The sequence below is a fragment of the Apaloderma vittatum genome, unplaced genomic scaffold (genome assembly GCF_000703405.1).
Source record: "Apaloderma vittatum isolate BGI_N311 unplaced genomic scaffold, ASM70340v1 scaffold9954, whole genome shotgun sequence".
Taxonomy (NCBI): domain Eukaryota; kingdom Metazoa; phylum Chordata; class Aves; order Trogoniformes; family Trogonidae; genus Apaloderma; species Apaloderma vittatum.
The window spans coordinates 230-28,106 of NW_009714329.1; the positions used below are offsets into that span (position 1 = coordinate 230).

The 27,877-nt window shown below is 42.9% G+C and overlaps 2 protein-coding genes across 2 annotated transcripts in view; one reads left to right on the top strand and one right to left on the bottom strand.

The window, feature by feature from the left end:
- Positions 1–234: 234 nt before the first annotated feature.
- On the top strand, positions 235–22,341 carry TEX14 (testis expressed 14; the record flags this gene model as incomplete). Its single annotated transcript, XM_009868715.1, has 28 exons — positions 235–352; positions 649–814; positions 1,526–1,662; positions 2,196–2,277; positions 2,681–2,811; positions 3,247–3,360; positions 3,810–3,933; positions 4,711–4,889; positions 5,420–5,571; positions 5,923–6,113; positions 6,315–6,469; positions 6,773–7,753; positions 9,136–9,246; positions 10,342–10,421; positions 10,980–11,243; positions 11,781–11,881; positions 12,209–12,323; positions 12,857–12,952; positions 13,625–13,715; positions 15,045–15,107; positions 15,812–15,939; positions 16,657–16,847; positions 18,374–18,425; positions 18,920–18,991; positions 19,796–19,873; positions 21,370–21,487; positions 21,669–21,764; positions 22,269–22,341. Coding segments are annotated over 28 exons (4,259 nt in total), but the record flags the coding sequence as incomplete, so codon positions are not given.
- A 4,813-nt stretch (positions 22,342–27,154) lies between these two features.
- Positions 27,155–27,877, bottom strand: part of LOC104273389 (pinopsin-like) — a gene marked incomplete at its 5' end in the record, with an annotated part of 2,412 nt that continues 1,689 nt past the window's right edge. The window contains 2 exon segments of the mRNA XM_009868716.1: positions 27,155–27,286; positions 27,722–27,867. Of these exon segments, the coding sequence (XP_009867018.1) occupies positions 27,155–27,286; positions 27,722–27,867 (278 nt within the window).

Sequence of the window (27,877 nt, forward strand, 5' to 3'; positions counted from 1 at the left end):
GCTCCTGTATTGGGGCAGGGAGGGAGAGAACACGGGCTGAGTGGTTTGTGGCCTTTTTTTTGTAGTTTGGTTTCAAAAACAGATCTCACTAGAGGTGCGGGTGTCTCTGCTGTTGGCGGCACTCGGAGCAGCCCGGCGCTCTGTTCTCGTATTGATAAACCCTCGGGCTGGTGGTAGGGAGCTAAGACCCACCTCCTAATCTTTCCCAGGTCATGATCTTTCCTTTTCTTGTAGGTGTTTTTGTTGATGCTGTCAATTCCATGGGCCAGACTTCTCTCTTCACTGCCGCGTTGCTGGGCTTTGGTAAAATAGTGGATGTTCTGTTGGATTATGGCTCCCCCCAATCAGTTAAGTACAAAATTGGTTTTTTTATTAAATTGAAGTCAGTGTGTGGTCTTTTAGTGGTTTATAGTCAATGTAATACACTACATTCACTGTTTATAAAGGAAGAAGTGCTTAAGATGCATATTGCTGCTTTTGCCAAAGATGCTCAGAGCTAAGTAGGTGCCTGATTTCCTTATTTCATGGTGTGTGTTGTTTTTTGGGGAGTACACAAGCATTCTAGGTATGCTGCTTTTTCCTCCGGAGACACAACTCTTTGAGTGTAGTAGGGGTCAGCTGAAACATTTCTGCTTTAATGTTCCTCAGTCGCTGTTACGATGGAAGCACCCCAGTCCACGCAGCCGTGTTCTCGGGAAGTCAGTGGATCCTCAGCAAGTTACTGGACGAAGGAGGCGATCTGAGAGTTCATGATGAAGATGGAAAAACTCCTCAGTGCTGGGCTATGTCAGCGGAGAAAGAAAGCAGTGCTCAGGTACGTGAGTGTAATGCCTGCTAGATACGTGCTGCATCCTCATCTTAGAGTGTGGAAACTCCAGCATTCTGGGGAGAAATTCTCAACTTTTGCATGGTAGATAATTATTTAGCATTATTTTTCTAGTCCTTTTTGAAGTCCTCATGATGTAAATTTTTTAACTTGAGGTGTTGCTCAGGTGCAGAGGCGTGTTTGTCACTTGCTGGGGCCTTTCTGCATAAGTGTGCGGTGAGAGGATGACAAACCTTTGATGTCCATTCCTAATGCACGTAGTTTATTTGCATCTATATGCAATTCAGGAGTAAACCTGAAGTAGTTTTCAAGCGTGTCTCAGTCTGTGCTAGCGTGGTAGCAAAATGCAATATCAAAAAATCTTGTTCATGACTCTGGTGTTGATTTAAAACTCATAATACTCGTCTTTCCTGTTATCACAGTGCTTCTCTCACAGAGAAACCAGATATTACAATTTTCTGTAGCTGGATGTCTTGCAAGTTAGTCACCTAGTGTTTGAAGCAAGCTTTCTCTTACCTTTTCCTGTAATTGATTTTCTTCAAGTTTTTCTGTGTATCCATGTCTTGAAATGGCTGTTCAAATATTGCAAGTACCTAGTTATTATTTCAGTAGTCACAATCTGTTAATTTAAAATGATTTATCCTGCAGTTCTGAAGTAATTTATTTGTTGGGGTTTTTTTCCTTCCTTGTCCTCTCTAGATGCTGGAGTTTATTCAGCGCTGCACGTTCCACATGCAGGCTGCCATTCAGAATTTTCCCTCTGATCTGCTCAGGAAGGTTGACTCATCACAAGCGCTGGTCTGCAGCCCGTCTAAGTTTGGTGGCCTTGTTCAGGGGTGAGAATATATTCTCAAATACTGAGGGATTGAGCTACAAGGATTTTTACTTCCATAGTCTGTTGCCTTAAAATTAATATGTTTTGGACAAGGGCAGATTTAAAACCAGTTTGTGTTAGGAATGATAATTGTGAGAGTTCCAAATAGAAACTTGGTAGTTGTAAATATCTGTATATTAAGAGAAACTCTTGAAATGAACAGCAGGAAGTCCTGGATTTTGCTAGTGTTAAAGTGGCAATAACATAAAGCAGTTTGTTTCTTGACCTTTTGTGGTCACTGCAGGCCCTTTAGGGATGTGTTTCCAATCATTTCAAGGGCTTTTATGACAGATATATGCTGGGAAGAATACATATTTGTGAACTAAATGCGGTTCAAGATGCCCGTATATTTTACTTTTTTTAATTGGATATCTTGCTTTAAGCAAATACATATCATAATGGCATATCTAAAAGGTTTTAATGAGGTGCATAATAATTTGGAATTTCGGCATCCACAATACACTTACTCTTATTGTTTATGTTTTCTATACTTAGAAATGTTGACAGTCCTCTGGGTAAACTTCTAAAAGGCGGAACTAAGGCAGCCAAGAATATTTACAGCTTTGGTTTTGGGAAGGTAAGATGCTACATGTAATGATTTTCTAACGATATTAGTATAATTTTTCAGTCACATATTCTTCACAGTATTTATGCCTCCTGTGTTACTTTAAATTTTTAGTGCCTTCTTATTTCTACTGAAATTATGGGAAAAAAAAAACTGTGAAGAGCACAAATATTCAGGCCTTCAGTTGCTGGTAGGCCCTGTCAGAGGGAGCTGTTTTGAAGCAGGCAATACCTGTTAAATGTCACCTGGGGGAGTTCCGAATGGCTGGTTTTGCTTTCCTTGTTTTTGACGCAAATCTTAACATTTCATCATGATACTCCCCTTGCAGTGATTGCACTCAAAGTTTTAGTGAGTTTGTGACAGATCTTGGGAACTGTTGTGTATTCCTTTTGGTTATGTCCTGGTGGTGTTTCAGTTTTGTCTTGCAGGCAGCGGGCACCTGGGGTACTTGGCATCTCTCCCTATTATTGGGGAAAAAGATGTGGTTCAGGCAGATGATGAACCAGCATTTTCTTACCATGTTGGACCGTACATGATCATGACAAAGTAAGTGGAATCAAGGGGATTTTAGCCCTTTCTTGGTGTTTTTCTGTTACTATTGAGCAACAAGTTGTTGTACCAGATAATTTGCATGGTTTTCCTTGTCTATTCTATATTCATCCACTGCCTTCTGCTTGCAGCTTGTTTTCTGTAGCCCACCTTCCTTAGATTCCCTTGATACCTTTATGTTGCTCTTGTCCTTTCCAGCAATATTAACTGAATGATTGTTGATAGCAATGTTTCAGTCTTCAACAGGGAGAGAATTTATTGGCAATGGGAAAGCATGTCTGCTATAACCAGAGTCGTCAAAGTAATGTCACTTACGGTAGGAAACAGCACCAGAGCATTTCAGAATTACAAAAGTATTTGTAAGTAATCTTGTAACTGGAAAAAAATCCTGCAGAAAGCATCTTGTAGAAATTGCTCTTCTTCTCCTTGTAGCTTAATGTGGGAAGGCAGCAGAGTCACAGTGAAGGAACTCAGCTTTGAGCCCCGTCAGAACTGTAGTAAACTCCGCTTGGCCGATCTCCTCATTGCGGAGCAGGAACACAGTAGGTAAGAAAGAACATGCAGCTCCCCCAAGTGCTCCTGGGTGCCTCCAGTGATGTGAGGAGACCTGATTAACCACGGGAGGTCTGTTGGGCTGTGGTTGCACTTTGTCTCCAAATGAGAAATACAGATCTCTCTCCTCTCCTGTCTCTTCCCACTCCCTTTGCCTCCCCAGAGGGTGAGACAGAGAAGGTGATGCTCTCTCCTCGCATGTCTGGGTGAATGCTTCATTGAGCATTTCTTGAATGACTTATTTATAGATTTGCCTAGCTGTGACAGGAAGCATTGTACGCTGTTTCCTAAATGCCTCCTGATCTACAGTTCTTTTAAAATGTGGGGTATTTTAATGAAAAGTTAGAAGCATTCACGTTGTATTGATAAAAATACCTAGAAGACCAGGACTCTCTTCATCTCAGATTTGCCTTAAATACTTTTTTTCTCCTCTCATTTTACAGTAAACTCCATCATCCCCATCTGCTCCAGCTGATGTCTGTTTGTCTGTCTGGTGACTTGGAGAAAACCCGCTTAGTGTATGAGAGGGTTAACTTTGGTTCTCTGTACAGCATCCTTCATGAGAGGGTAATTCAGTTACTTGTTTTTTGAATAGCAATTAACTGAGAGGAGGAAGTTTGCTAACCACATCTACCATCTTTACTCGAAGAACAAGACAACAAAGTCACCAGTTTGTGTATCTGTGTTTCTGTTTCACTGCACAACATCAGGTACTCTGCGTAAGCTGGTCACATTTGTAATCGGCAAGTACTTGAGTTAGTGCTTAGGTGCAGTTGTAGTGATTTTTTTGTTTGGTGTCACTCTTAAAATAGCTGCTGTTAAATTCAATTGAATTTTTAATCTGCATGTGGATGTATACTGCAAATGTGGCAAAACCAGCTCTTGCCCTTGGATGTGTGCATGTAGCACATTGCAGGATGCCTGGGTGTCAAAGTGAAGGCTTGAACTCAGTTGTGGCATGTTTTGTTGTTTCTTTTAATCAACCAATCTTTATTTTTCTCTTCCTTTTTTTGCAGTTTGGGTCATTATTTTATTTCTTTAACTGTTTGAATACAGGCCCCTAAGCAGAAATTGCAGCCAAAAGCAGGAAATCCTAAGAATCCATTCTACTTCAGAGTGAATTTTGATGTAGTCAGTATCTTTTTTTTTGTAGTTACTTTTTAAGGTATAGTTGGTTTGGTATTGAGAATGAACATTATTTAGCAAGTGCAATTCATCTGACTTTTACTACAGTACGTTTCATGTTTGCTTTCTTTACCTTCTTCTGTACAGTAATAGTTTTTCAAAAAAAACAGACTTTAAAGACCTGCAATGTAAATTTGGTATTTGTGGGGTTTTTTCCAGCGTGCAGAATTCCCAGTACTGCACATGGAGACGATTTTGCACGTGCTGCTTCAAATTAACGACGCGTTGCGTTTTCTACACTGCCGTGGGTTCGTCCACCGTTCTGTTACCTCCTATGCTATTCAGATTGTTTCTTCTGGTGAGGCGAAGCTGTGCAACTTGGAATACATGATAGAGAGGTAAAGAACTTCCTCACTGTTTCTGTCACAGGGACAAACACAAGTAAAAACAAATTTAGTGCTAAATTCTCCTGAAATGCCCTCCTTGATGACTGGAGACTCCTGCTGCTGAGTCAGGCAGCAGAGTTACAGGAGGAGAGAACTCCAAATTATTGCTGCTCAGGTACATTAACTTTGACACAGGCAAGTTTCAGGTGTATTTAGTTGCTATGAGTATCTGAAAATAGAAACTAGTAAGAAAAGCAGCTTTTTTGGAGTATAAAAATACCATTGTAGAGAAATAGAACCCAAAGTTACAGAACTGAGATGAGATTTGTATTACTTCTGCCAGAAAAACTTTGTTGTATCATGCCCAAATGCGTTTACTGGTGTGAAAATACTGCATGTATTTATTTTCAGGTGTATTTGACCTTTTAGGTATTTAAACTAAAAGCAGATAAAACAAACTCAAGGTTTTAATTCCAAAAGAGATTCCTTCTAGCTGAGCGTGTTGTGTGCCCCAAGTTATGACTTTTTTTCCCTTTATCCAGCAAAGACGGCGGAGAACACAGCGATCTGACGCGTATTCCTGTCCCAGTCCAGCTGTATAAGTGGTGCTCTCCTGAAGTAATCCTTGAAAAAGCTGTCACGGTCAAATCGGACGTTTATAGCTTCTGCACAGTAATGCAGGAGGCCTTGACAGGTATTTCTGTAGGTTTAGGCGTGCCACGAATGGTTTCTGTGCCGACTGTCAGCCCCTGGGTGACTGGATAAAAGCTTGTTGCGATGGCTTGTACATAGTGAGCCTGGAAAAGGAGCCATCCAGAAAAAAAACTCCAAATATTAATGACAGCAGCGAAGACTGCTGCAGGCTTTTGTAAAATGTCCTCAGAAAAACTGGACTGAGTGTCGTTTGATTTGTGACAATAGTTGTAAATTAGGGAATGTGCAGACAACAATGCTTCAGTATCGCTGATTCTTTTTTTTTTCCTATTTATTTTTATTAACATTGATAAACTGCTTGTGACATAAAGTCTGTATTTATATTTTGCAGAGACCCCTCCCTGGAAAGGTTTTGAAGACTCAGTTATTAAACAGCTCATAACATCAGGACAAAGGTTAGAAGCAGATGTCAGACTTCCAATGCCCTATTACGATATTGTAAAGTCAGGGCTAGAACCAAAACAGAAGAACCGCTCCCTGAACCTTCAGGATATTCAGTATATACTGAAAAATGACTTAAAGGTGATTTCCAGGATTGTAGCCTTTCACGTATTTAAACCAGCAGGGTTTTGTGTCCATTCAGAATAAAGTTGTTCTGCTTAAATCTAGGTGGGAGTATCTTTTTCTCATCCTGGACGCAAACCACCTTAAAAGAGAACGTAAGGACACTGAACTGTCGAATATAGTTGTCTTTTATTCCTTTTTTTTTTTTTTATATTACAGGACTTAACTAAGTCTCAAACTGGTCATGTTGATGAAATGTCAAAAGCACAGAGACGCGCTGTTTTTCCAGATGTGAACATCTGTTTGGCATCAGCTTTTAGCTACCAGAAGAGAGTGCAGGAACTGCAGGGAAACGAGCTAAGGGAGGCTGGTGAGTTTCTTCTAGCAAGATGTCATGTGTCCATCACTTAGAGTAAAAAAAGGGGTGATATAAATAATTAAAACACGAGTGCTTACAGATTTTGTGAAATAGTTTGGGAAGCTTTGGATTCTAGCTACCACCATAAGCATTAATGTAAAATCAAGATTATACCCCTGGTTAATATTTGAAGTTCCTGCACGCTCTTTGCAGCAGAGGTGTTAAATGCTGATATTAACTGTTAAGTGCGTGAAAGCAGTGTGTTTGATGCACATCTGGTGAAACAGCCTAACACTTAAAATAAATCTTTTTCAGCAAGTGCTACTGCCCCAAGATCCTGTTTTTTTCCTGAGGAGAATAGTGCTGTAGTGGACCAAGACACATCACGCAGTCTGCAGCCAGCTGCACAGGATGAAAATTGTGATGTAGCTGCTGACCCCCAGACGACCCTCGGTGTCAATGATGCGGATGACAGCCTCTGTAGCTTTGAAATCAATGAAATCTTTGCCAGTTTTCCAGAACTTCATGAAGACTTCCCGGAAGGAGGAGCTGGATTAGGGCAAACTCTAAAGGATGAAGTAAGGCAACAAAATGAAGGAGTTCAGGCTGCCCTCAGAGACCCGTGTGCATCCCCTGGAGCACACCGTGAGGAAAAGCTGGTTTATGAGGCAGGTGGCTTTTCAGAATTGAATACGAAGTATGCTGCAGAAGAGGAGAGGGTACGTGAGGCCTCTGACCTAAGCATGCTGACACAGGTGAGAGGAGATGCTGGGAGAAGGATGAGTAGTCTGTCCCAAAACGAGCAGCACATTATTAGCCAATGTGTCCTTAATGTAAAGATTGTTCAAAGTATGTTGCAGCAGACAGTGGATTCTCTGTGCAGAACAGGGGAGAAACTGGGCAGATTAGAGGCCACTGAAAAGCGAAAGAAGCTGCTCCAGGAAGTCGGAACGAATCAGCTTTCTAAACAAATGGAAGAAAGGCACTGGAAGAGATCTGATGATACTTCCCAAAATACCAATAACCCTTTTTGTGGTGTTAATACTTTATGGAAGGCTAGAGGTCCACCATCGAGTGACTATATCCCACCACCAGTAACGTGTATGGCACAGCGAGCGTTGAGTGAAGACGGTTTCCAGGCTGTTTCAAAGACAGCAAAGAAACTGGAGGCAGTTCCAAATGCAAAGTGGAAGGGCTTTCATGAGATGACTAAGAGTAAAAATGAAAACAACCACCGTGATCTCAGCTTCAGTGTGGTGAAAAGCCTGGATGATGACAAGAGCCTAGACCATGAGGTAAAGCATTGAGCACGGTGACTTTGGGTGTTGGTATTGACCTGGTGTTCTTTAGCAGTTAAAGAGATGCAGTTATGGGAGGTGTCCAAGAGGAGAGATGTCTTATAAAATATGTGTGCGTAACATACGCATTTATATATAAAGAAATGAAAATCATCAGTGCAGCAGTGCAATGGTATTGGTTCTTCTTTCTCCCAACCAAGCACAATACAAGAGCAGTGACTCAGGAATAAAATCCTTTACTAAAATGGGAGATGGGGCTATGAGGGAAAAAGGCAGGTGGAGAAAGATTCTGATATGTATAATTATTTATTAAGCTGTCATTAGTAAGGCTTCTAGATAATTTTCATAGAATCATTCAGGTTGGAAAGGACCCTTGGGGACATTGAGTCCAACCATTAACTCTACAAAGTTCACCCCTAAACCATTTCCCCCAACACCCCATCTAAACGACCCTTAAACACCTCCAGGGATGGGGACTCAACCACCTGCCCTCCAGGGCAGCCTGTTGCAATGTCTGACTACTCTTTCAGTGAAAAAAATGTTTCCTAATGTCCAGTCTAACCCTCCCTGTTGCAGTTTGAAGCCGTTCCCTCTTGTTCTATCACTAATCACCCTTGAGAAGAGACCAGCACCAACCTCTCTACACCGTCCTTTCAGGTAGTTGCAGAGAGCGAGGAGGTCTTCCCTCCACCTCCTCTTCTTCAAACTCAACAGCCCCAGCTCCTCTGCAGTCGCTCTTCATAAGATCTATTCTCCAGACCCTTCACCAGCTCCGTTGGCCTCCTTTGCACTCGCTCCAGCCCCTCGAGATCTCTCTTGTATTGAGGTGTCCAAATCTGTACGCAGTACTCAAGGTGTGGCCTCACCAGTGCTGACTACAGGGGGGACAATCTCATCCCTGCTCCTGCTGGTGCCACTGTTGCTACCACCAGCCAGGATGCCCTTGGCTTTCTGGGCCGCCTGGGCCCGCTGCTGGCTCACCTTCAGCCACTTGTCGATTAGAACCCCCAGGTCTCTTTCTGCCAGACAGCTTGCCAGCCACACTGCCCCAAGTTTCATTATTAAATATAAGTAGTTGACATGCTTAGCCCAAAGAAAGAAAGAAGTTCGTGTACGTATCTGCTGTAGGAGTCATTTAGGTCCACTTGTTCCCCTGGGAACTACATGCTATGGTAACCTGCCTGCATACGTCAGAACTCCAGGGCAGAGTGTTTACCAGGCTAAGGCTGGAGTTGTCATCCTTTCTCATGAGCCGTGCTACTAAACTATAACCTGGGGAATAAAGTTTGCACAGTCCAGGTCCTAGTATGTATCTCAGAGACAGCTCAGCTAGTAATTACCAGAATGCCCAATGTGTGCTGAATCATGGCTTGTTGGACTCATTTCAGCATTTACTCCCACGTGTGTCTGTAAGATGCAAAAAAGAGTTGAACTTGCAGTGTCAGGGACGAGATGATTCACATTCTGCAGCAAGTGGAAGTGAAGAAGAAAGGTGGTGAGTTTCAATTGTATTCTCAGAAGAGTGAATTCTAGCAGATTCATCTTGGTGCAGACGTGTCCAGGATCACGGATGGCGTTAAGTGTTTTTTCAGTGAGCCGAAAGCCATCTGTCCGATTAGGACCCTCCTGTGAGTCACTGTCAGCTGCAGAGCGCACGGGGTACCTGCTGACTCTGTGATGGAGGTCAGTGGTCCAGAACTCGTAACAGTGCCCGAGGAGCAATCTGCTAAGCTGCTAGTGAGGGTGATTCTCCTCCCTCTGCAGAGGCTCATTCAGTTCTTGGTAGAAATACTTTGGCTTTCGGAGGTGTAGGCCTGGGACCTGTGTGAGGGGCTGTGGGAGTAAGGCAGTCTGGCTAAACCCAGAGACAACAGAGTGTGTGCTACTTCCTTGTGTTTGCTGTGCTTTTTATGTCATCCCTCTGCATTTGTAAGTGTGGCTGGAAAGTAGTGTTAGACGGACCTGGTGAAACTTGTGCGTATTAAGGCATCTTCTTAGTTGGAGAGATGGGGACAGGCTCCTCATTCAGTGTTTGGGTTAAATCTGGCAGGAAAACTGTTGCAGTTTTTAGGTTGATTCATGACCCAGTTGGATCGATAAGGACCCGTTGGTAAAGGACATACTTGGTTAGAACACAAATCTGCCAGATGCTGATGTGTGGTTACCTGGTCAAGTGAGCGGACTCCAGATCGGAACGGGGCTGGTGGCAGGATTGTCGTCACCTGAGCCTGAAGTTCTGAGTATCTTCAGTTGTCCAGCAGTCACCTTCCTGACATGAATAAAACACACCTACACAACGCTCTCTGTCTGTTAGTGTTTATATAGATGCATCATCTGAAAGCAGGTGACAGCTTTTGTAATCTAAATTTTAATGTACAAATCGTCTGGTTAATTTATAACAGACCTAAATAACTGTCTGTGCTTTCTAAGCTTCTGACAGCTCAATCTGCTAGTTCTTCTGGATTCTCAGAACATGTGTGCTCTCAGCCTTTTAATTAACATTAAAACAACTTCTAGTCTTTTACTGATGGGGGAATACTTGACACTAGTGCATTAACAGTCTGATGCGTTTGTTAATGACTTGTTATAGGTGCTATCCAAAACCAAGATCTGAAGTTTACAGTGCAAAAATAACTGAGAAGCGAAGGATGATGCAGTCGGAATGGAGGAGTAAGTAAATCAGTGTTAACTTGGCATTAATGTTAGCAAGTCTTGCTGCAGTGCATTAAAACTTCACACATTTTGTTACTTAAGAAAGGTCTGTGTGCCTTAATTGCTGAAGCTCCGATCGGCTGTTCTTGGACGAAAACCAAATGAGTAGGATCCGGTGTCTTGCACATTCAGAGCATAAAATAATCACAACCACCACATTAAGATGGTTTCGTTATAAAGTTCAAGCAATTTCTGCCCGTTTGGGAGAGTATAAGGGAGGAATGGCAATGGATTTAGAAAGGGTAATATAGCAATGCCCAGTGGATGGCAGTGCAGGCACGGATAACAGCGAACGCAAACTAAGAAAGAACGTTAATGTAAATATTTGTCCATATCAATTTATGCAGGTTTTAAGCTTTCCTTAAAATGGAACGAAGGGTTTAGCTCTTTAACATAAAGGGATTTACAGGCTACAGCTTCACCATTTCAAAGTCTGCAGACAGAGTGAAACCCAGGGAAGGCTTTGAAGGTCCAGATTCTGCTGAGTAAACTGGCAATTTTGTTCTTTTTCTGTAGCTGAGGTAAAGCAAATTGCCAGAAGGGTGGCCTCAGGACAACTAGAACTCGGCTGTCCGTATCCAGCCATTGAATGTACATCTGAAAGTGAAGCAGAGAGTATAAAGGAAGCCTTTCAACATGTCACAACTAGAGTCCAAAAAAGTCAAGATGGACAATATGGATGGTGGAGGGATGAAAATGGTGAACTTTGGGATCTAGGCAGTGAGGATAGATCTGAATGTGAGGAGAGCGATCTGGAGTCAGTATTCAGAAGTTCTGGAGGTAAGGTTGAATGAGAAAAAGATTCTTCTCTTTTTGTGTCTCTCCCATCTCCCAGGAGATTTCAGCTTCTGTGATTTTGTTGCAATAATATTCAATTTTATCTTCCAGAATCTTGCCTCCAGAGCAGGTCAGTCACTTAGTCACTGGTGAACATTAATAACAGACTGAATATTGCATGCTAATAGGTGGAGGTACTGTCCAGTGAGCTTGGAAGACCCTTCATCATTGATTACCATGAATCAGCATGGGAAACCTAAAGCTTTCAAACCCACGAGTGTGCTTTCACACTTCACTTCTTTCAGTTGGAGCACAGAGATGCTTTTTCTGTAGCAGCATAGTGGGTGGTGCTTTTGTAATATGGATAAAGGAGCAAGGAAAGCTTCATATGCCTAGATTAACGATGTGAGCGTTTAAATATCGTTATTTCTCCATGTTCCTGACAGACAATGAACTCTCGCTGATATTCCATCAGTGGTTTAGATCACTCACTTTATCTTATTTTTCACCTAATGATTTTGTTCCATTCTGACGTCCTAGGGAGAAGTTGCCCATCACCATCAAGAGATGAACAAGCAGAGTCTGGAGTAGCCATTCATACGAATTCAGTCCTTCCTCAACAAGCTGAGAATGTCTCTAGAGTATGTATCCAAGAAACCTAGTTGCAGCAGTTATCTGTCAAATGGTTTAGCCTGGTGTCTCCATGTTCCACATTGAACTACCAAGACCGTTGATCTTTTCAGTTGTAATCTGACTAACAATCCCCCCTCTTTCCTCCTTCTTTTTTTTTAATGTTTATTCTTTAAATGATGAAGGTAGTGTAAGCAGCAGGAGGTAGGTTAAAAATCAGAGTGATCAAATTAAATATAATTTCAATTTGATGCAGTGTTGTTTAACATTATTGACTAAAATGTATATTCTTTAATAGAGAGTGGAGAAAGCATCTCAGATGGTGTCGTCTTTCACAGGGATATTCAAGGGAATTATGTTCCCTTAATTCATCTCGTGATGTGTCTGAAGAATTCTTCAGTCCTGATCCTGAACATTCCTTTCATCCTGCTACTCAGGGAAGTTCAGAACTAGAAATAAAAATAACAGAAAAGACAGGAGGGAAGACTGTGTCAAGAACTGTGGATGTAAGTTACACAACATGTCGCCTCATTATGTTCCCAGTTGATTTGAAGAGCTGTAGAAAATGGGAGAATTACAGGTTTTATTCTTTTGACCCCCCCAAAAAAACCCCACACTACACAAGCCAACAAAAATACCCCCACAGACACCCAGACTTCCGAAACACCAGGGCCTTGCTTCCTTCATTTGTTTACTAGGAAATCACATAAACTGTGGCTGAGAAAAGTTTTAGGCAGTTGATAATCTTAGCCTTTCTTTCAGAGCTCTATCATAGTACTTAGTAGTCTTAAAACGATCCTCATTCATTTACTGAAGATTCAAAACTACTGTTTGAACTAATAAATGCCATCCACGCTGTTGGCTGATAGGATCTGGAGAAGTCTGTCTCACCGTTCTGATTATTGTGAATGTCATCCTGTGAGTTGTCCTACCCTTCCCAGCTTGCCTGTGGGAAATTGAATTTGCTTCCTTTCCCCCCTCCCTTCAGACCACAGATGCTGAAGGCAAATTAGAAGATGCTTGTGGAGGATCTTTACAGAAACAGTTACCTGAAGATGCAGGATCAGGTACCCAGGTTTCAGGTAAATGTGCTCTTTCTTTTGAAGATAATTTTGAGTCAGGAAGAGGGAGTCTTATTTCACTTACATTTTTTTCAGCAGCTCTCGTGTCAGAAAGCTGGAGTTTCACTCTTCAGGATCATTCATTATTTTAGGAGACTTGGGATTTTGGAAGAAGTTTAGGCATTGCGGTCACTGAAATATTGAGTGCAGTGATTATGTACTTGCTGTGTTTCAGTTAAAAAAACCCAACCAAACAAAACTTGTTTGCAACCTTTTTGGTTTTTCCCTAGGGCTACGTTTAATCTTTTTATGCTGCTCACTATGGTGCTGGAAACTGAACTAGAATTGTATTTACACATTAATATTCTTATTGCTGGAAGGATCTTGAGTTTAAAACTGTAGAGCTGACATTGTGCATGTGCAGGATCATCACTGTTTCTCTAGTCTGTTGCCTCTCATAGCTCAGATTTGTAAATGTTGTGATATTCCCCAGTGCTTCAGTAGTTGACTGTCGGGCAGCTGCAGTGTGTTTATGAAAATGCATCTTTAAAACACATTTGTCACTCGACAACAACGAAGGTCACAAGGACTAAAAAATTTAATAAAGTTGCAATTTCCTGTTCAGTGAGTTGTGTCGCTTTCTTTTGTACTTGAAAAACCCAATAACAGGGAACATTTGTTATTTGTATTCAGGAGGAAAAATACTATCCTGCAGCACAGCGGTGCAGAACTCTGGCAGTAACGCACCAGGAGTGAATCAGCTTAGCCATATGCCTGTAGCCAGGTAGACAGACTTTATTTTTGTCATTGCTTCAAATATAAATTAGGTTATAAAGTGTGCTCTCTTTATTAGTTCTGCTTATATATCTAATATTCAGATAAAATGCCAGTAGTGGTTTTTAATGATTATCTATGTATCATTTCCTTGTTAAAAAAAAAAAAGTATTGAGAGGACTTTCACAAGTCTCATGGGATTTTGTCTTTTACAGTGTTCAGCTTTGATGGTGGTTTTGAGGTGGTGGGGTTTGAGGCTCTTTTTTGGCTTAATGAGAGAGCCAAAATGGGAAACCCAAGTCATGTCTATGTTAGAATTCCTTTTACACTGATAAACTACAATCTTAAACAGAGCAAAGAAAATTCAAATTAAGGCTTCAGTCATCTGTTTTAATTTTGTTACGCTTTGGTTTTGGAGCTCAAGTGGCATGAAGCTCCTGCCTTGTCCCCTCCTGTGGGAGCAACGCGGTGCGAGCGTGCTCGCTGTACCTTGCCTGCAGATACCATCAGCCCACGCTTGGAGACTTGCGGTCTCATCTATCAAACACGAGGTGCTTACATCCAGTATTTTTGTAAATTATATCCTCTGGTAGTACACAGAGATGTTGGCCAGAATCGCCACCTCATGCTGCAAGAAGTACTTCCAGCTAAGAGTGTAAAAGAGGACAAAGTGCTGTCGTGACGGTTGTTGAGCAGTGGTTGTCAGGCTCCCTGTGGCTTTTCTTGGCTTCCTCCAGAGTCCTCGGCCTCTTGCTTCCTCAGCGTGGCAGCGGGAGCTGATTTTACTGTGTGCCAGCGTTGTACTCCCCTCCGCTGGGGGAACCGAGGGGCCAGTGTCAGAGCTAGGCAGCAAGTGTGGAAGTACGTGGCCGTGAGGTGAAAGGAAATGGTTTTCCTCACTCCCTTGGCTTGGGAATGGAGCTTCTGCCATCAGGACCGGGAGGGCTGTTGCTCTCGGGCTGTCTGTGTGATCCCCTGGGAATGCCTCCTTGACCTGGCTTAGGGTTGTTGCCGTTTGAGAGAAGAGCTTACAGCGCAAACCAGTCAAAGGTGTAGTGACGGACATTCACAGATTTTCATTTAACTTTCACTTTTGTTTTGAAACTGCGTATCTTAATTTTAAGTTTTCTCCTTATCAGATGAAAATCCAAAATGCGCTTAAAATGACGTTTCTCTTAGCACTGTTCATCTTTTTAAGCAGTAAGTTTTTTATGAGCTGCAGTCTACATCAGAGAGAAAGTAGTCCTTTAAACTTTTTCAGAGAGAGGAGACTAAATACATTTATTTTCGTAATTCTCAGAGAAGATCATTGAATACGACCTTTCTTCCCTCATTCCAGTGTTGAAGTGGCCCAAGAAGTGATACTGTGGGAGCTACAGGAAGAATGCAAAGAAAAAGATGTGTAAGAGCCACAGGTCATTTATATGAAAGCTTTAGCGACGTGGTCATTATCATTGTAGAAATTTTGTGTTGATTTCGAACAGGCAGATGAGACAGACCACAGCTGAGAGAGAGAAAATTATCTAAAGTATTGAAATGGTATTTTCTTGGGATAAGATTGGTGTAAAACAACTACCACATACAGTTGTCCTTAGTTTGAAATATGTTCATATTCCTGAGTAATTAATTAGTGTTAATCTGGGTGTGCATCAGTTTATCCAAGTAATTCTTCTAAAGGCTCCTAAAACCTACATTTAGTCTTAATTAATGGATCATTAATTTTTGTTAAACCTTATTAACGTTTTTTGTTAAGCTTGACTTTGGAGAGAGTTTTCTACCTCCTGGATCACATTTGAAATTCTTGCCCTTTCTGGAGGCAGTTTCCTGATCTGGCATTTATAGGAGAATTACTGAAACTAAGAAATCCTATAAAGGAAGCGTAAGCAAATAATAAACGTTTTCTGTCTGCTAGATGATTGAAGATGGTGATCTTTAGCATTCCAAGAATTCTGTGGGAAATTTTCAAAGGGAATGTCTCTCTTCTGGAAAACTAGATAAGACTGTACAAAATAAAAACTTAAAAAAACCTGAAAATAGCAGAAATTAGTGATTCTCAGGTGTAAGAAGTGGCTTTTCCAACTGTCAGACCATCTTTCAATACTTCAGATCAGTGACAGATATTCAAGATTTGTCGAGTATCCCCTGCGAGCAAGAGAACTTCTACAGGGGAATGGATTGTAAAACACCCGGAGCGGGTCACGCCCCAACGCGTGTCAGCACTCCGCGCAGCCCAGGTAACGCGCTGAATCGCTTCACCTTTCCAGCTAGGACTTGCTAAAGTAAAAATCATCGATGTGAATCGTGGAAACTCCTCGTTCACGTAGTACCAATGCAGAAATGTCAGGCTTGGAATAAGGAGCCACAAGAAATGCTGTACCCGTAGTTTGAAATCTCATTGTTTTGGTCAAAAGAAGTCTCTAACATAGAACTGCAGGAGAATTTGTCGGGGCATGGTTAAAAAAGCCGCTGTCTGAAAGGTCTGAAGGATAATTACTCGGTAGGTAATGGCAGCTTTCATAAATTGGAAATGGCTTCTGACAAAATTGGAGCGATAAATGTAGGTGTTCACGTTTTAAGGATGGGCAATGTGATAAGCACACGATGTGTTTTGAGTGGTGATAGAGTGATCTCAATGTTTGTTGGACTTTAGTGTTGTTTGAGAGCAGTGAATTATCGTTTGCGTTATGCTTTTATTAATGTGGTGTAATACAGCAGTCAGAATTTCTCAGTTGACAGAGTTTTGTGTAAATAATGCCTGGGGTGGAACTCCTAGCTCCAATCAGTTTGGGTTTCTGTTTAGCAATAGACAATAATTCCTTAGAGCTTCCTGTGCTAGTGCCTGTTCAAGTACAAGAAACCGTTTTCTGCTTCGGTTGAAATGTCACCAGGGTCAAGAAATTAAAATACAATGTTTGAGCTTTGCTGTCATTTTTTTCTTTTTTTAATATGAGAAGAAAAAAATCCCATAGCCTTTGAGAAATACAAACGCTGCCCTGAAGTAGCTTCCGATTCTTCGTTTTGCGGTTCTCAAGAGCTCTCCTCTGCAGTGTCCAGGACATTCACCACAGCCTGTGAAGAGGAAAGGAGCACTGAAATTCCCTTGGCTGCTCCAGGAGTTTGCTCATCTGAGTGGAATGAGCCTGTAAGTCTAGAAAATTTACCTTGCGTCAGCCTTCCTTTAAAAATATTTTTTTAAGTAGCTCTTAAATGCAAGCTGAGAGGTTTGGGAATAGGTCTTTGAGAGTATTTTGCAGTTCTGAATCTGCAGTTCTGCTCATACAAAGAGGTGGCTTCCCTTCCCACCCAGTTGTGTGTAAGTGTTGACCCCCATCAAAGTGGCCTGGCTCGCTCGCTGTCCCTTCCCTGGCTGTAAAGAATTGCATTTTCCCAGCGTTGGATCTGGTAATCTTAGAACATCAAAGTGGGAAGTATCTGCGAAATGGTTGGGCAGAAAAGGTGAGGTTTTACTGGGCGGAGGGAGGGTTAATTAGCAGGCTGCTTATCTGAACCACTCCGACCTGACACAGGGTTTGTGAGCTGTAGGCTTCTGGCGATGTGGGAGTGGGGAATAAACGTAAATGAAAATAAATACACCTGCATTTGGCTTCAGGTGTGTAAGTTTTCCTGTGAAACTGAAGAATTCTCAAAACTTGGAGGGGGAAGGTAAGGAGTCTCCTTCTCTGGAGACCTTCAGAACCCGCCTGGACACGTTCCTCTGTGACCTATTGTAGGTGACCCTGCTCTGGCAGGGGTTGGACTAGATGATCTCTAGAGGTCCCTTCCAACCCCCAACATTCTGTGATTCTGTGAGTGATTCCTTGGGGAAAAAAAGCTGATGTGGAAGCTTCCATCTAGTAGTTTGGAAGCAAGTGGATGTTCAGAAAGCCCTTGTACTGGGGATGAAGTTTGTCTTTTTTATTCGCGGATGTGGCATAACGTTATCAACTTTGTTGTGTCAAAAAATTCTCCCTCTTAGGAACTGACAATTTCCAAGGTGACTGTAGTGATTTCCAGTAATCTTTTTGGAACCAAAGGTGTTGTGGAGCTGCAGGATTATCTTAACTGTCTTTTCAGGCCATTAGATATAAAATAGTTGCCTTTATGCCTTTCTTACGCTTATTCATTGGTGGCATTGTCATTTAAAGATTAAATTAGAGTTTGTTCAACCAGAACTGTAGCGACTGCATTCTTTGTCATCGGGTTAGGTCTGTGTCTTGCTGCTTGTGTAGCAGACAGTTGGAATTCATTAAGCCCATTAACACTGCAGTGCTGCCTCCACTGGCTCTGCGGAGAGATTTGATCGTGCTGCTTTCTTGTCTAAAATCTCATGCATGAAGCACCTGGTTTTTGTTTTGAGGACAGTGAGGACTTGCATAGGATTACAAATTCTTAATTTTAGGGGGCTCCTTTGGTGAAATAGGCATGCCTGGCTTTAATAATTAAAAAAAATCAAAGCAGAGAATGGGAACTTAAGAGACGTCGGCACTGTCCTGTCAGAGAATTCCCACTCAGTTGTCCCTACTTGACTTGAAATGGATAAAGGTTCCATAGCTGAGGGTATCATAAGGACACCTGCAAGATGAGTGCACAGCAGCCCGCGCAAAATTTTTGACATGTTTGAAGCAGTCCTTCAATTTACCTTGTTTCGTTCTCTGTGACCTTACACAGGCTAGGTTGCCAGTAGTTGCTTCATCTTTGAGAAGCGCCGAGAACGCATTGGGTAAGTCTCTTAACCCGGCCCAAATAGACTGATCAATAAATGGAGAAAGATACCTGAAATTTTGCAGTTGTACTTCTCTTACCACGGCTTGTTTGCTTTTTCCCCCCCTCCTGGGCATCTCTTTTAGAGGGATGAACAGCTTTGCACACGACTGTGTATTTCTAGTGGCACTTAGGATCTAGATTTTGTGCTTGGACCTGCAGACAGAACTCTGATCTCTAATCAACTTGTGCTTGAAGTGTAAATATTATTGGCCTAAAATTTGGCCTGGAGGATTGAGAACTGAATGTGCAAATCTAGTTGTAAATGATTTCTCCATTATGGAATTATTTAAGGGTATTTGATAAAATGTGAAGGAGCCAGGCTCGTGCAGGTTGATAAATGAGAGGTGTCAGCAAGATGCTGTCATAATGTAAGCCTATATCACAGTTATTAGGGGTTAATCACTGCTGATTAACGAGATTTTCTTTTTTCTTTTACTTTTTCTATCTCAGCACTCTCACAGGCGTCTAACCACTTCATTGACGAGCTGCCTCCACCAGCCCAAGAGCTGCTGGATGAAATTGGTAAGAGGCACTTCACCCAAAATGGTACGAGGCTTGCCAGCTGTCTTCAATCAGGATTTCTCCCAAGTCACTCACTACTAAAATACACAAGAGCTTCCGAATTAGTTGCAGTCAGGTCGATGATTAGGAAGTTAGGCATCAACAGCTTAATTAACTGGCAGTTATTTAAGTTAGTCCTTGAAGTTTCTGCATTTCACGTAATAGTTGTTGCTGCTGACAGCCGCCACCTTCTTGAGTGCAAATATAATTTAACAGTGAGAGGAATTTTGTGTAGACTGAATTTTTCAGAGGTGTCCTGGAGCAATGCATGCTCTCCGTTAAAACGAACGCAGCTGCATCCCTCAGGTATTTTTGCAGAGCTTAGCCTTGGTGATTTATGCTTCTTTTTTTAAAATCATGTGCATCTTCAGACAGAACATGATGTAAAAATTCTGCCCTGTTTTCACTGATGTGTATTACAGAAGAATTTGCTTTGGTTATTCAGCTATAAACTCTAAACTAGCAGCAAATATTGGGATAATTAAGTGTTAACAGGTCCTGTGTGCTCTTGGAAGTGAGGCACTGAGACACATTCTGGTCTTTTTATTTCCTCATTCATCAAAACAAGGACACCTGGAGACTGGCATCAAGCGAATAAATGATGGTCAGAGACAATTTGTAGGATTAATGTATGAACTAATTATAGATCATGTAAAGGTTTTCATCAAGGTTTGGCTGAATAAAGTCATACAGTACTTTTAGATTGTATTGAGGCAATTTACAAAGAGTATCTAAATCAATAAGGAAATATGTTGTTTTTAACAGAATATTTAAAGCGGCAAGATCCCATTACTCAAGACTTTAAGGAGAAGGGTTTGCCTGACTGCAGAGTGCAAATAAATGGTTAGTGGATAATAGCCCTAACGTCGAGATGACAAATAGAAAATTACTTTTGCCTTGCTTGAAAATTACTTTGAATGCTTGTCACTGTGTGTTCAGCTGTACGATAAACTCCAATTTGTAGCTTTTTTGGTATTAGTGGTTCGGCAGAAGCTGGAGAGGATTCTCCCTTTCTTGGCAAGGTTGTACGCTGTGTTTTCGCAAGTAGTGCCCCCTCCTCCAGCGTTGCCTCTCTTGCTCTGTGTATTTACTCTCTGAAGCTTGTGGAGCTCTGGTGTGAAAGGCCTGAATGTCTGAACTATCAGAATTAATCTGCTTTTATTGTGCCACTGTAACGTTTGCCGCGCGCAAATGGCGAAACTCACGAGAGTGGGGATGGGGGGCAAGTGAGGTTTCCCTTCCAGGAGGGTGGTTCCGTCGGGAAAGCGGCCGGTGAAGACCAACTGCTGCTGTTTCTTGTTCCCCACGAGAAATAATGACTCTGATCTTTAGGGTAAGAAAATAGCATCCGCTGGGGTAGCGGGTGTTGTATTTGCTGCTCTGTTACACAGCTGCCACGGACAGCAGCAGTGAAGCTTTGTGCTTCTGGAACTACAAATAGTATTAAGTGAGAATAATTTTTAGATGAGCAGCAAGTAATGTTAGAGGAGCAGAAAACCTAAATCTTTATAGGCTCTGCAGTTGTTTCCAATGAGTCAGAAAGTGAAGAGCATTTATTTTTTTTTTCCTGGTTTTAAAAAAAAAGAAGAGGCAGAACATGAGTTAGTCTGTAAAAAAGCTAAATAGCGTAGTCGCTTCAGAACGATACTGGCACTTGTTTGTGTTATCCTACAGCTTTGTTAGATTTTTTTTTTTTCCCCCGAAGGGTAGAAGCTGCTGTGACTTTATTTGTGGGAATATCTTGTTTTTAGGTGGTGAGGAACGCTGCAGCCCTTATTGCTTGCTGTTCAATCGCCGTGGTTTTGTTGTATTTGCATAAAGTACAGCTATTTCAGACTCCATTTTTGTGACAGCCTACTGCTTCCTGCTTATCATAGCTTAGCAGAAGGTGGCTGAATATATTCACATGCTGTAGGGAACAGAACTTACCGAGATAAGTCTTGGGCGGGGGGTATCGTTGGATTTCGCTAAGTAGGATAACAAAGCAAACATCCACAGGTTTTCTTTTGATTTTTCTCCCGTATCTAGGATTGTAAGGGGACAGATTAAAGATTAATTTCCACATGCATTTTTCATTTTAGTGTGAAGCAAAATGTTCGATCCTGCGACTCTAAAAATGTGTTACAGTAAAATATTTATCTAGGTCTTGCTACTGGCCACCTTTGACTGTAGATAATGTGAATTTGCTTAACTGGTAGAAAATCGGATGGCTGAGGAAAGAGTAATTCAAAAGTGGGTAACTGGAAGTTTCCCAAGAGCAGTAAATAAAAACGCATTTTAATTTCTTTATTATCTTCCTTCATACCTTTGATAGTAAAATTTTTCTGTTATATCAATAGTTCCTGATCAAATTATAATGGAAGACAGAGAATCAACAGAAGAATCTGAGAGAAATGAGAAGAGCAATCGTAGTTCATGGACAAAGGAGTCGTTTAATCTAGCAGAGGAAACAGAAAGGTATGACAAAAGGGTGATAAGGCATGTTTGGCTTCGAGTTACAAAGATCTAGAATAATGAATCCAGTATATTTCAAGAAGATTGAATGCTTACAACTTTTTTAAGAACCCTGATAAATTTGACTGTTAAAATGTGTAGTATCAAACTTGCCAGCATCCATTTAAAATCTTTTATTCAACAGGGCTCACTCCACTCTTGATGATGTTTTAGAGAGAATGCTCCCTGCAATTCCTGGAGAAGAGGAGATTGGAGAACAACCTCAGGGACACACTCTCGGGTTAGCTGATAACTGATACTTTGTTCATAAGCTTATTTTGTTTGTATTCTGTGTACAGACCTGCGCAGGACTCTCCAGAAAACAGGCTGTCACTCCTTAGAGAGGAGCGTGTCGGAGAACTTGCCTGGAGACATCCCTCTGAACTCTCCATTCTAAATTGACAGGGAAGAGAATGTTTTGGTAATATAGTTTCCTGTAGGTAGAAAGCAAATACTTCAGTGGGTTTGGAAGGCAATGTGCAGTCTGCACAGAAATCAGAGATAATTTGACAGAATGGTGAGTTTTTTTAAGAGAGCAGAATCATGAGAGCTCTTTAGACAAGACTTTGGAGTTTGGGAAATGGGTTGTATTGTTACAGCAGGTTGGGAGGAAGTGAAGCGAACGGCAGAAGTCATCTGTACATCACTGTAATGAAAAGAGGCTTCTGTCTGCGCGCTCTATATTCATCCTGTCTAACAGAAAATACAAAAAATCGGGATGATACACAAAACTCTGTCATTCAAGGGCTGCGAGCCTGCAAGATCCAGAAGATGTTGGAAGGAAGAAGAGAGTAGAGGAAGGCGGAGCCGAGGCCTGAAGCAGAGCGACAGAGAGCTGTGCAGGGAGCGCAGAAGGTCTCGTTTGTCTGTAAGGTGGCTGGATGCTGTGCTGGGCAGTATCGCGTGTACATCCTTAGCACTGAGTTTGTGAAGCTTTTCTTGATTTCCCCCATCTGGGTACCATTTGTACCCCATGCTTTTAAAGGAGAGGAAGCTGCTCCAGACTTCAACTCTCCAGAGACACTCAAACTTTCTAATTTGGGTTGGCAGTTGGGACTTGACAGCGTTACGGGCTGTTTGCTGGAGGTGCAGAGTGTCTCTCGCAGGGAGAGCACGGTTTCCTTTGCTGACTCGAAAGCGCTGGGAGGCAGCTGATAAAACTGTGTCTGTGTCCTGCTGAGCGCTCACCTTCCCCGGCTCAGGCACCGAAATGCTTCCCGCTGTGAGGTCTTTGGTTACTACCAGTATGGTTTGGCATGTACCTGTGATGTGTGTGCTGATGCCCTTAAGCATCTGGTTTGGTCCCGTTGCCCCTGGATTTCATTTAATAAAAACTAGAAGTAGGGAAGACAACAGAAAATTAAAGTGTTTCCGCTGTTCTTTAAGTCCAAATCTCCATTAGGAACTGCCAGAGGTGGCTGGTGTTCTACAGCTGAAATACAAGGTTGCCATTTTCCACATTTCTCAGTTCAAGATGCTTCTTACTCCAGGGAGGGGGCTGACGTACTTGCGTTAAGTCAGAATGCATTAGTGCTGTGCAAAAAATAGGAAAGAGCTGGCGTTTTGTCTGGAAAGAAAAAGGCAATAGCCTTTCATTTTCAGAGAGAACTTGTGATTTTTCAGTGTGTAGCACAAGATGACCTAAAGGAGGCTGATCTGTGTTGGGGGCGTTTACCACGACTACAGCCGTCAGCCCTACAACACGTTTTGCTTTCCAGTTGGGCACCCAAAGTTTGAGACGTCCCAAATCGCTTTTGGAAATGGTGGTGGTAATTTTTAAACTGAGAGATCTGGAGGTAACATCAGTGTGCTTTTTATTTGCATACCATTAGCATATAATACTCTTATTTTCTGTCACACTTGTAGAAGAACTGAGCTGGTAAGAACTGGGCTTCAGGTGTGGAGAACAGGGTGATTTTGGATCACAAAGAGGGTCCTGCGTAACGCACCGAACAGCAGCCGGGCTGAGCCTGGTTTCTGATTTCAAGTGCAAATTCCTGGGCCCAGCAGAGAGGTCCGTAGGGCTGGGCTCAGTGTGCTGCTGTGTGCGCACAGCGCCAGAGCTTTCTTTGAAGTGTGGGGCTGTGGGTATTCTTGTTTCTGAGCTGATTTTACGTGTTTTTTTAGACACGCATTTTGAAGATCAGAAATCCCGCTTACAGCAGCAGCTGTTCAGGTGAGCCTCTCTGCAACTTCTTCTGGGCTTTTGGTAGAAATTAGTGTGTATTCCCTGGCTGCATGAGATGTATTTGCATTTTCTGTGCTGAGGCAGCAGAAGCAGCAACATGAAATCCCATTCCCTGTAGCTGAATACGTTCCATTGTACCTGGATACAAAAATAAAAAGCAAACAAACATGTAACTTGTATTTTTTTAAAAAAAAATTGTTTTGGATCAGAGCTCTCCTGCATAATTAAAATGGATGATTAATAAGTTCTACTATGTCCTCCTTGTACAGTAGCACACAGCCTGAGAACTGCGACCCTTTTTGGCCACGGAAACAGACGAAAGCTCGGATTCCCTTTAACTGCAGCAGCAAGTCGAGAAGAAAACCTCATGCTCTAGGCTGCCATGTAGTTCGTGCTGGGTTTACGCCATCGTTGCGTGTAGAGGCAGCGTCATTAATTTTGCAGAACTGAACAGTTTTCTGAATGTGACATCCTTACGAAGCTGCCTGCGTGGTGGAGTTTTTTTCCTTAGGTGCGCGCTTTCATCAGCAAAGGCAGTTCTTGCTCGGTTGCGTTACGCAGCTCTCGGTGTCGCAGACGGAGCGATGGTGTCTGTGAACTGCTCTTACTGCTCAGGCACTTCAGTTTCTCCATGCTGGAGCGTGGAGCCCTGTTACAGCCCATGTAGTGTGTGTTTTCTTTCCTTGCTCATTAAATTTAACAAGGTAATTTCTTGTTTTCTCTTTTCTTAGTGCTTTTGTGATCTAGTGTTGAACTGATTTGACTGATTAAGGGGATTAATTGCTGTGCAAAAAGCTAATGAGAAAAAAAGCACTGTTCTCCAGAGATTGCAAGTGCAGTGATACATTCCCTGGCAAAAATATGAAAAAATCTGGTCAGTGCTATGAAGATACCTGTTGTTAATTAAACCACACTTTTGATTGGCCTCATACCGCCCCCCCAAAAAAAGGTCCCTGGATAGGTTTGAGTTTTGGATCAGAATTTTGATGGGAGCAGCAACTTCATACTTTTCTTGTGATAAATACTGTTCGGGTGCAGGAGGCTTGAGGATTGTCCTCGTCCCTTTTTAACAGCCTCTGGGATTTTACCTGCCCCTGCGCACTTGGGTGTACCAGATGTTGCTTTTTTTGTTCCTGCAGGGAAATGCTGCCTTTCTGTAACTTAGTTACTTTGGTTTAACAATACTAATAAAAGTTGCCAACGTTGTTGTGCTGCCATGTGGATCTCTTTCTTGCTTGGGAAGTTCTTTGTTGGTTTTGGTTTTTTTAACTTATTAATGATGTTTCCCATCGTCACACCGTGTATGCAACGAGGTACCGAAGGAGCTACTCCAGGGAAGATGCTGCAGACTGACAGACGTGGGGGAGCTTTCTTCAGAAGAGATCAAGGAAAAATAAAAAACCTTTCATCCTTTTAGTCCTGTCCTGGTAGCACTAGAGCTAGAAGCGCCAGCAGCAAGGAGGCCGTGGTTTGCGGTCTGCACCCCGGGCTGATGGCAGTGCCGGTGCACGAGGAACGGGGCTCGCTGTTGTGCGTTACACAGTTCTGCCCAGGCAGAAGTTTAATATTTTCTAAGCCAGGCTCGTATCCGCTGCAGGTGCCTGTTTTTCTCTGCGTGTGAGCGTTTTATTACGCTGCAGCCTGCTGCAAGGAGCAGAGGGTCGTGACAAGACGTGTGCGAAAGTTAAATCGCAAATTCGTTGTGTGATTTTGTCCTTAGTGGTTTGTGCCCCGTAACTGAGAGGTTGCCAGGGTCATTCTCTCTCACTTTGGGCGTGTTTTGTTATGTTTCGTAGACTTGCTCGGTTAAATAAGAGGCAATTAGAGCTTGCAGGACTGCAATGGGGTGGTGGAGTGGAGCAGGCACACAAGGGATTTTACATGCACGTAATTCCGTGTCCCTTGTGCTTTCAGCGTGTGAAACCTCCTCGGCTTCTGGGATTTCTTTTTCCGTGTTATCTGTCACACCAAATGGTGAGCAGCCTGCAAACCATTTCCCTATCTTTTTTTTTAATCTTAATGTGGAGAATTTTTATTTCTGCTGGTAGAAAGCCTTTCAAGCGGTCCCGTAGCCTGTCTGCTCTCCTTATCAAAGGCGGAACGCGGCAGTTAAAAATTTCACTTTTTCATCTGTTTGTACTTTTCCAGATTTAAGTTTAGCATGAATGTAAATCGTCCCGATAACATAAAGCGTGGGCACAAAAGCCGTAATTAACAGGAACGATTAAACAAGGACTGGTGAAAGACAGCAGAGGAGATCAGAGGGGGCCTATCTAATGCTGATTTTCAGCTTCCCAGAGAATGAAAGGCCAATTAATTAAATTAAAACAGAGATACTGAGCTGCTCTAATTCCTCTCTGAGCCACTAGCGCCGTGAGCCGTGAGCTGCGGGGATGGGGACGGGACACCCGTCCAGCTGGAGTGAAGACAAGGAAAAACAAATGTTAATTCTCTCAAGAGCCCTGGCTCAGGAGGAGAGGAGGGAAGCACATTTCTGGGTCATCCCCGTGGACCGTATGTGATAGAAACAAAACCGCGCAGGGGAAAGAGAAGCTCTGAATCTTGTGCCTGTGGAGCAGTCTCGTTTTGAAAGCGATTGAAGTGTTTGGAGTCCAAATTTGAAAGACAATTAGCTGTGAAGGCAGACGGGCTGGCGAGAGTGGTTTTGAAGATGGAGGAGTTTGATAAAGCAGCATCTCGAGGGATTGCTGTGCCGGGTATTTTCCAAACCTAATGCCTAGAAGCCATATCCGTGGGCTCCTAAATTACATAAACTGTGTCGCAGGAGCCCCATGGAGGAGTTTGTCTCTTTTTTTTTTTTTTCCTTTCTCCTTTTATTAGGGGCTTTGTCATTTTCAGCTTTCTGTTGCCAGCTGTGGGGCACTTGTTGCTCTGCTGTGCCTTGTGCTGGGGTTTTTGTGCTTGCTGGCAAATCTGTGGATTTAAGACCTTACTGCCTTAAATATCAATAAAATACATCAATTTTGTCTTGGAGCTACGTTTTTTTCTTGCTATCCTTTATGATGGCACTTGCCACGAGGGCAGAAGTGCCAGGTGGAGTAGCAGGAGGTGAAGCGTTTTCTGTCAAACCTTCCATCAGCTGCTTGAACAGATGCACGCGAACTGGTGGATCTTTATTCATGTTTATTAACACTTTATGATAACAGTTCATTATAAGACTCCGGATTCCCCGAGGCGTGGAAGGGAGGGGTGTTTCCTTAGGAGATGGGACTAAAAGTTCACAATTCACCCCACGATGGGGTGGCTCGTCTCCCTCCAGAAGACAATGTTGTGTTTTTCTGGGAAGCACCATGAGGGCTGCTGGGGACTTCTCCAGCCTTAGGGAGCCACCCAGCTCCTGGCCATGGGGAGCAGCCACGCACTGAGCAAGGCCAGGTGGGACAGGCGGCACCCGAGGCAGGTGCAGGAGGCTCTGGCAGCGGTTAGACCGGGGGAGACGATGTCACCTTGTTCCTCAGCCCCTCTGCGCGGGGGCCGGGGGCAGCCGGGGCAGTTTTTGCCCTGCCCCAGGGCTCGTGGCCGCAGCACAGCGTCTTCAGCAGGCAGCTCTGAAACTGGCAGGGAAAACGCAGCGTTACCCGTCGTAGGAGAAAGCTGGAGCCTGCCTCAAGGTCTGGAGGCAGAGGCTGCGGGGGGGGGGCCTGTTCTATTTTGGGCGAGATCTGTTATCAATTCCCAGCCCAGCTCTTCGCAGACGCTGGCAGTTTATTGACAATAAAACTTTCATTCTGTTTGTTTTGTGTGTTCGATGAGTAGTTTGTGATCTAAAATTAAGTTGCCTGACCCCATAAAACCACAGAAGCAGAAAATGAGCTCTTGTTTGGGCTCGCAGGCTGCTCCCTTTCCATTTTATTCCCCAAAACCTTGCTGCTGTTACAGCAACTCTCAGACCGAGCCTGCGTGTATGCTTCCAGCTAGGATAGATGTTTCCTCCACATTTTATGAGGCCGTTAAGCTGTGGTTTCATCAGCTAATGGCTTTTCTCTCACCTGTTTGTTCATGAAGACGTAGATGATCGGATTGTAGACCGTGGCGGTCTTGGAGAAATAGGAAGGCAGGGATGCAAGAGCCGGCTGGATGGCAACGTCCTTGTTGGGGGCCACCACCAAGGCGAAGGGGGTGTAGGGGAGGCCGCCGGTGAGGGA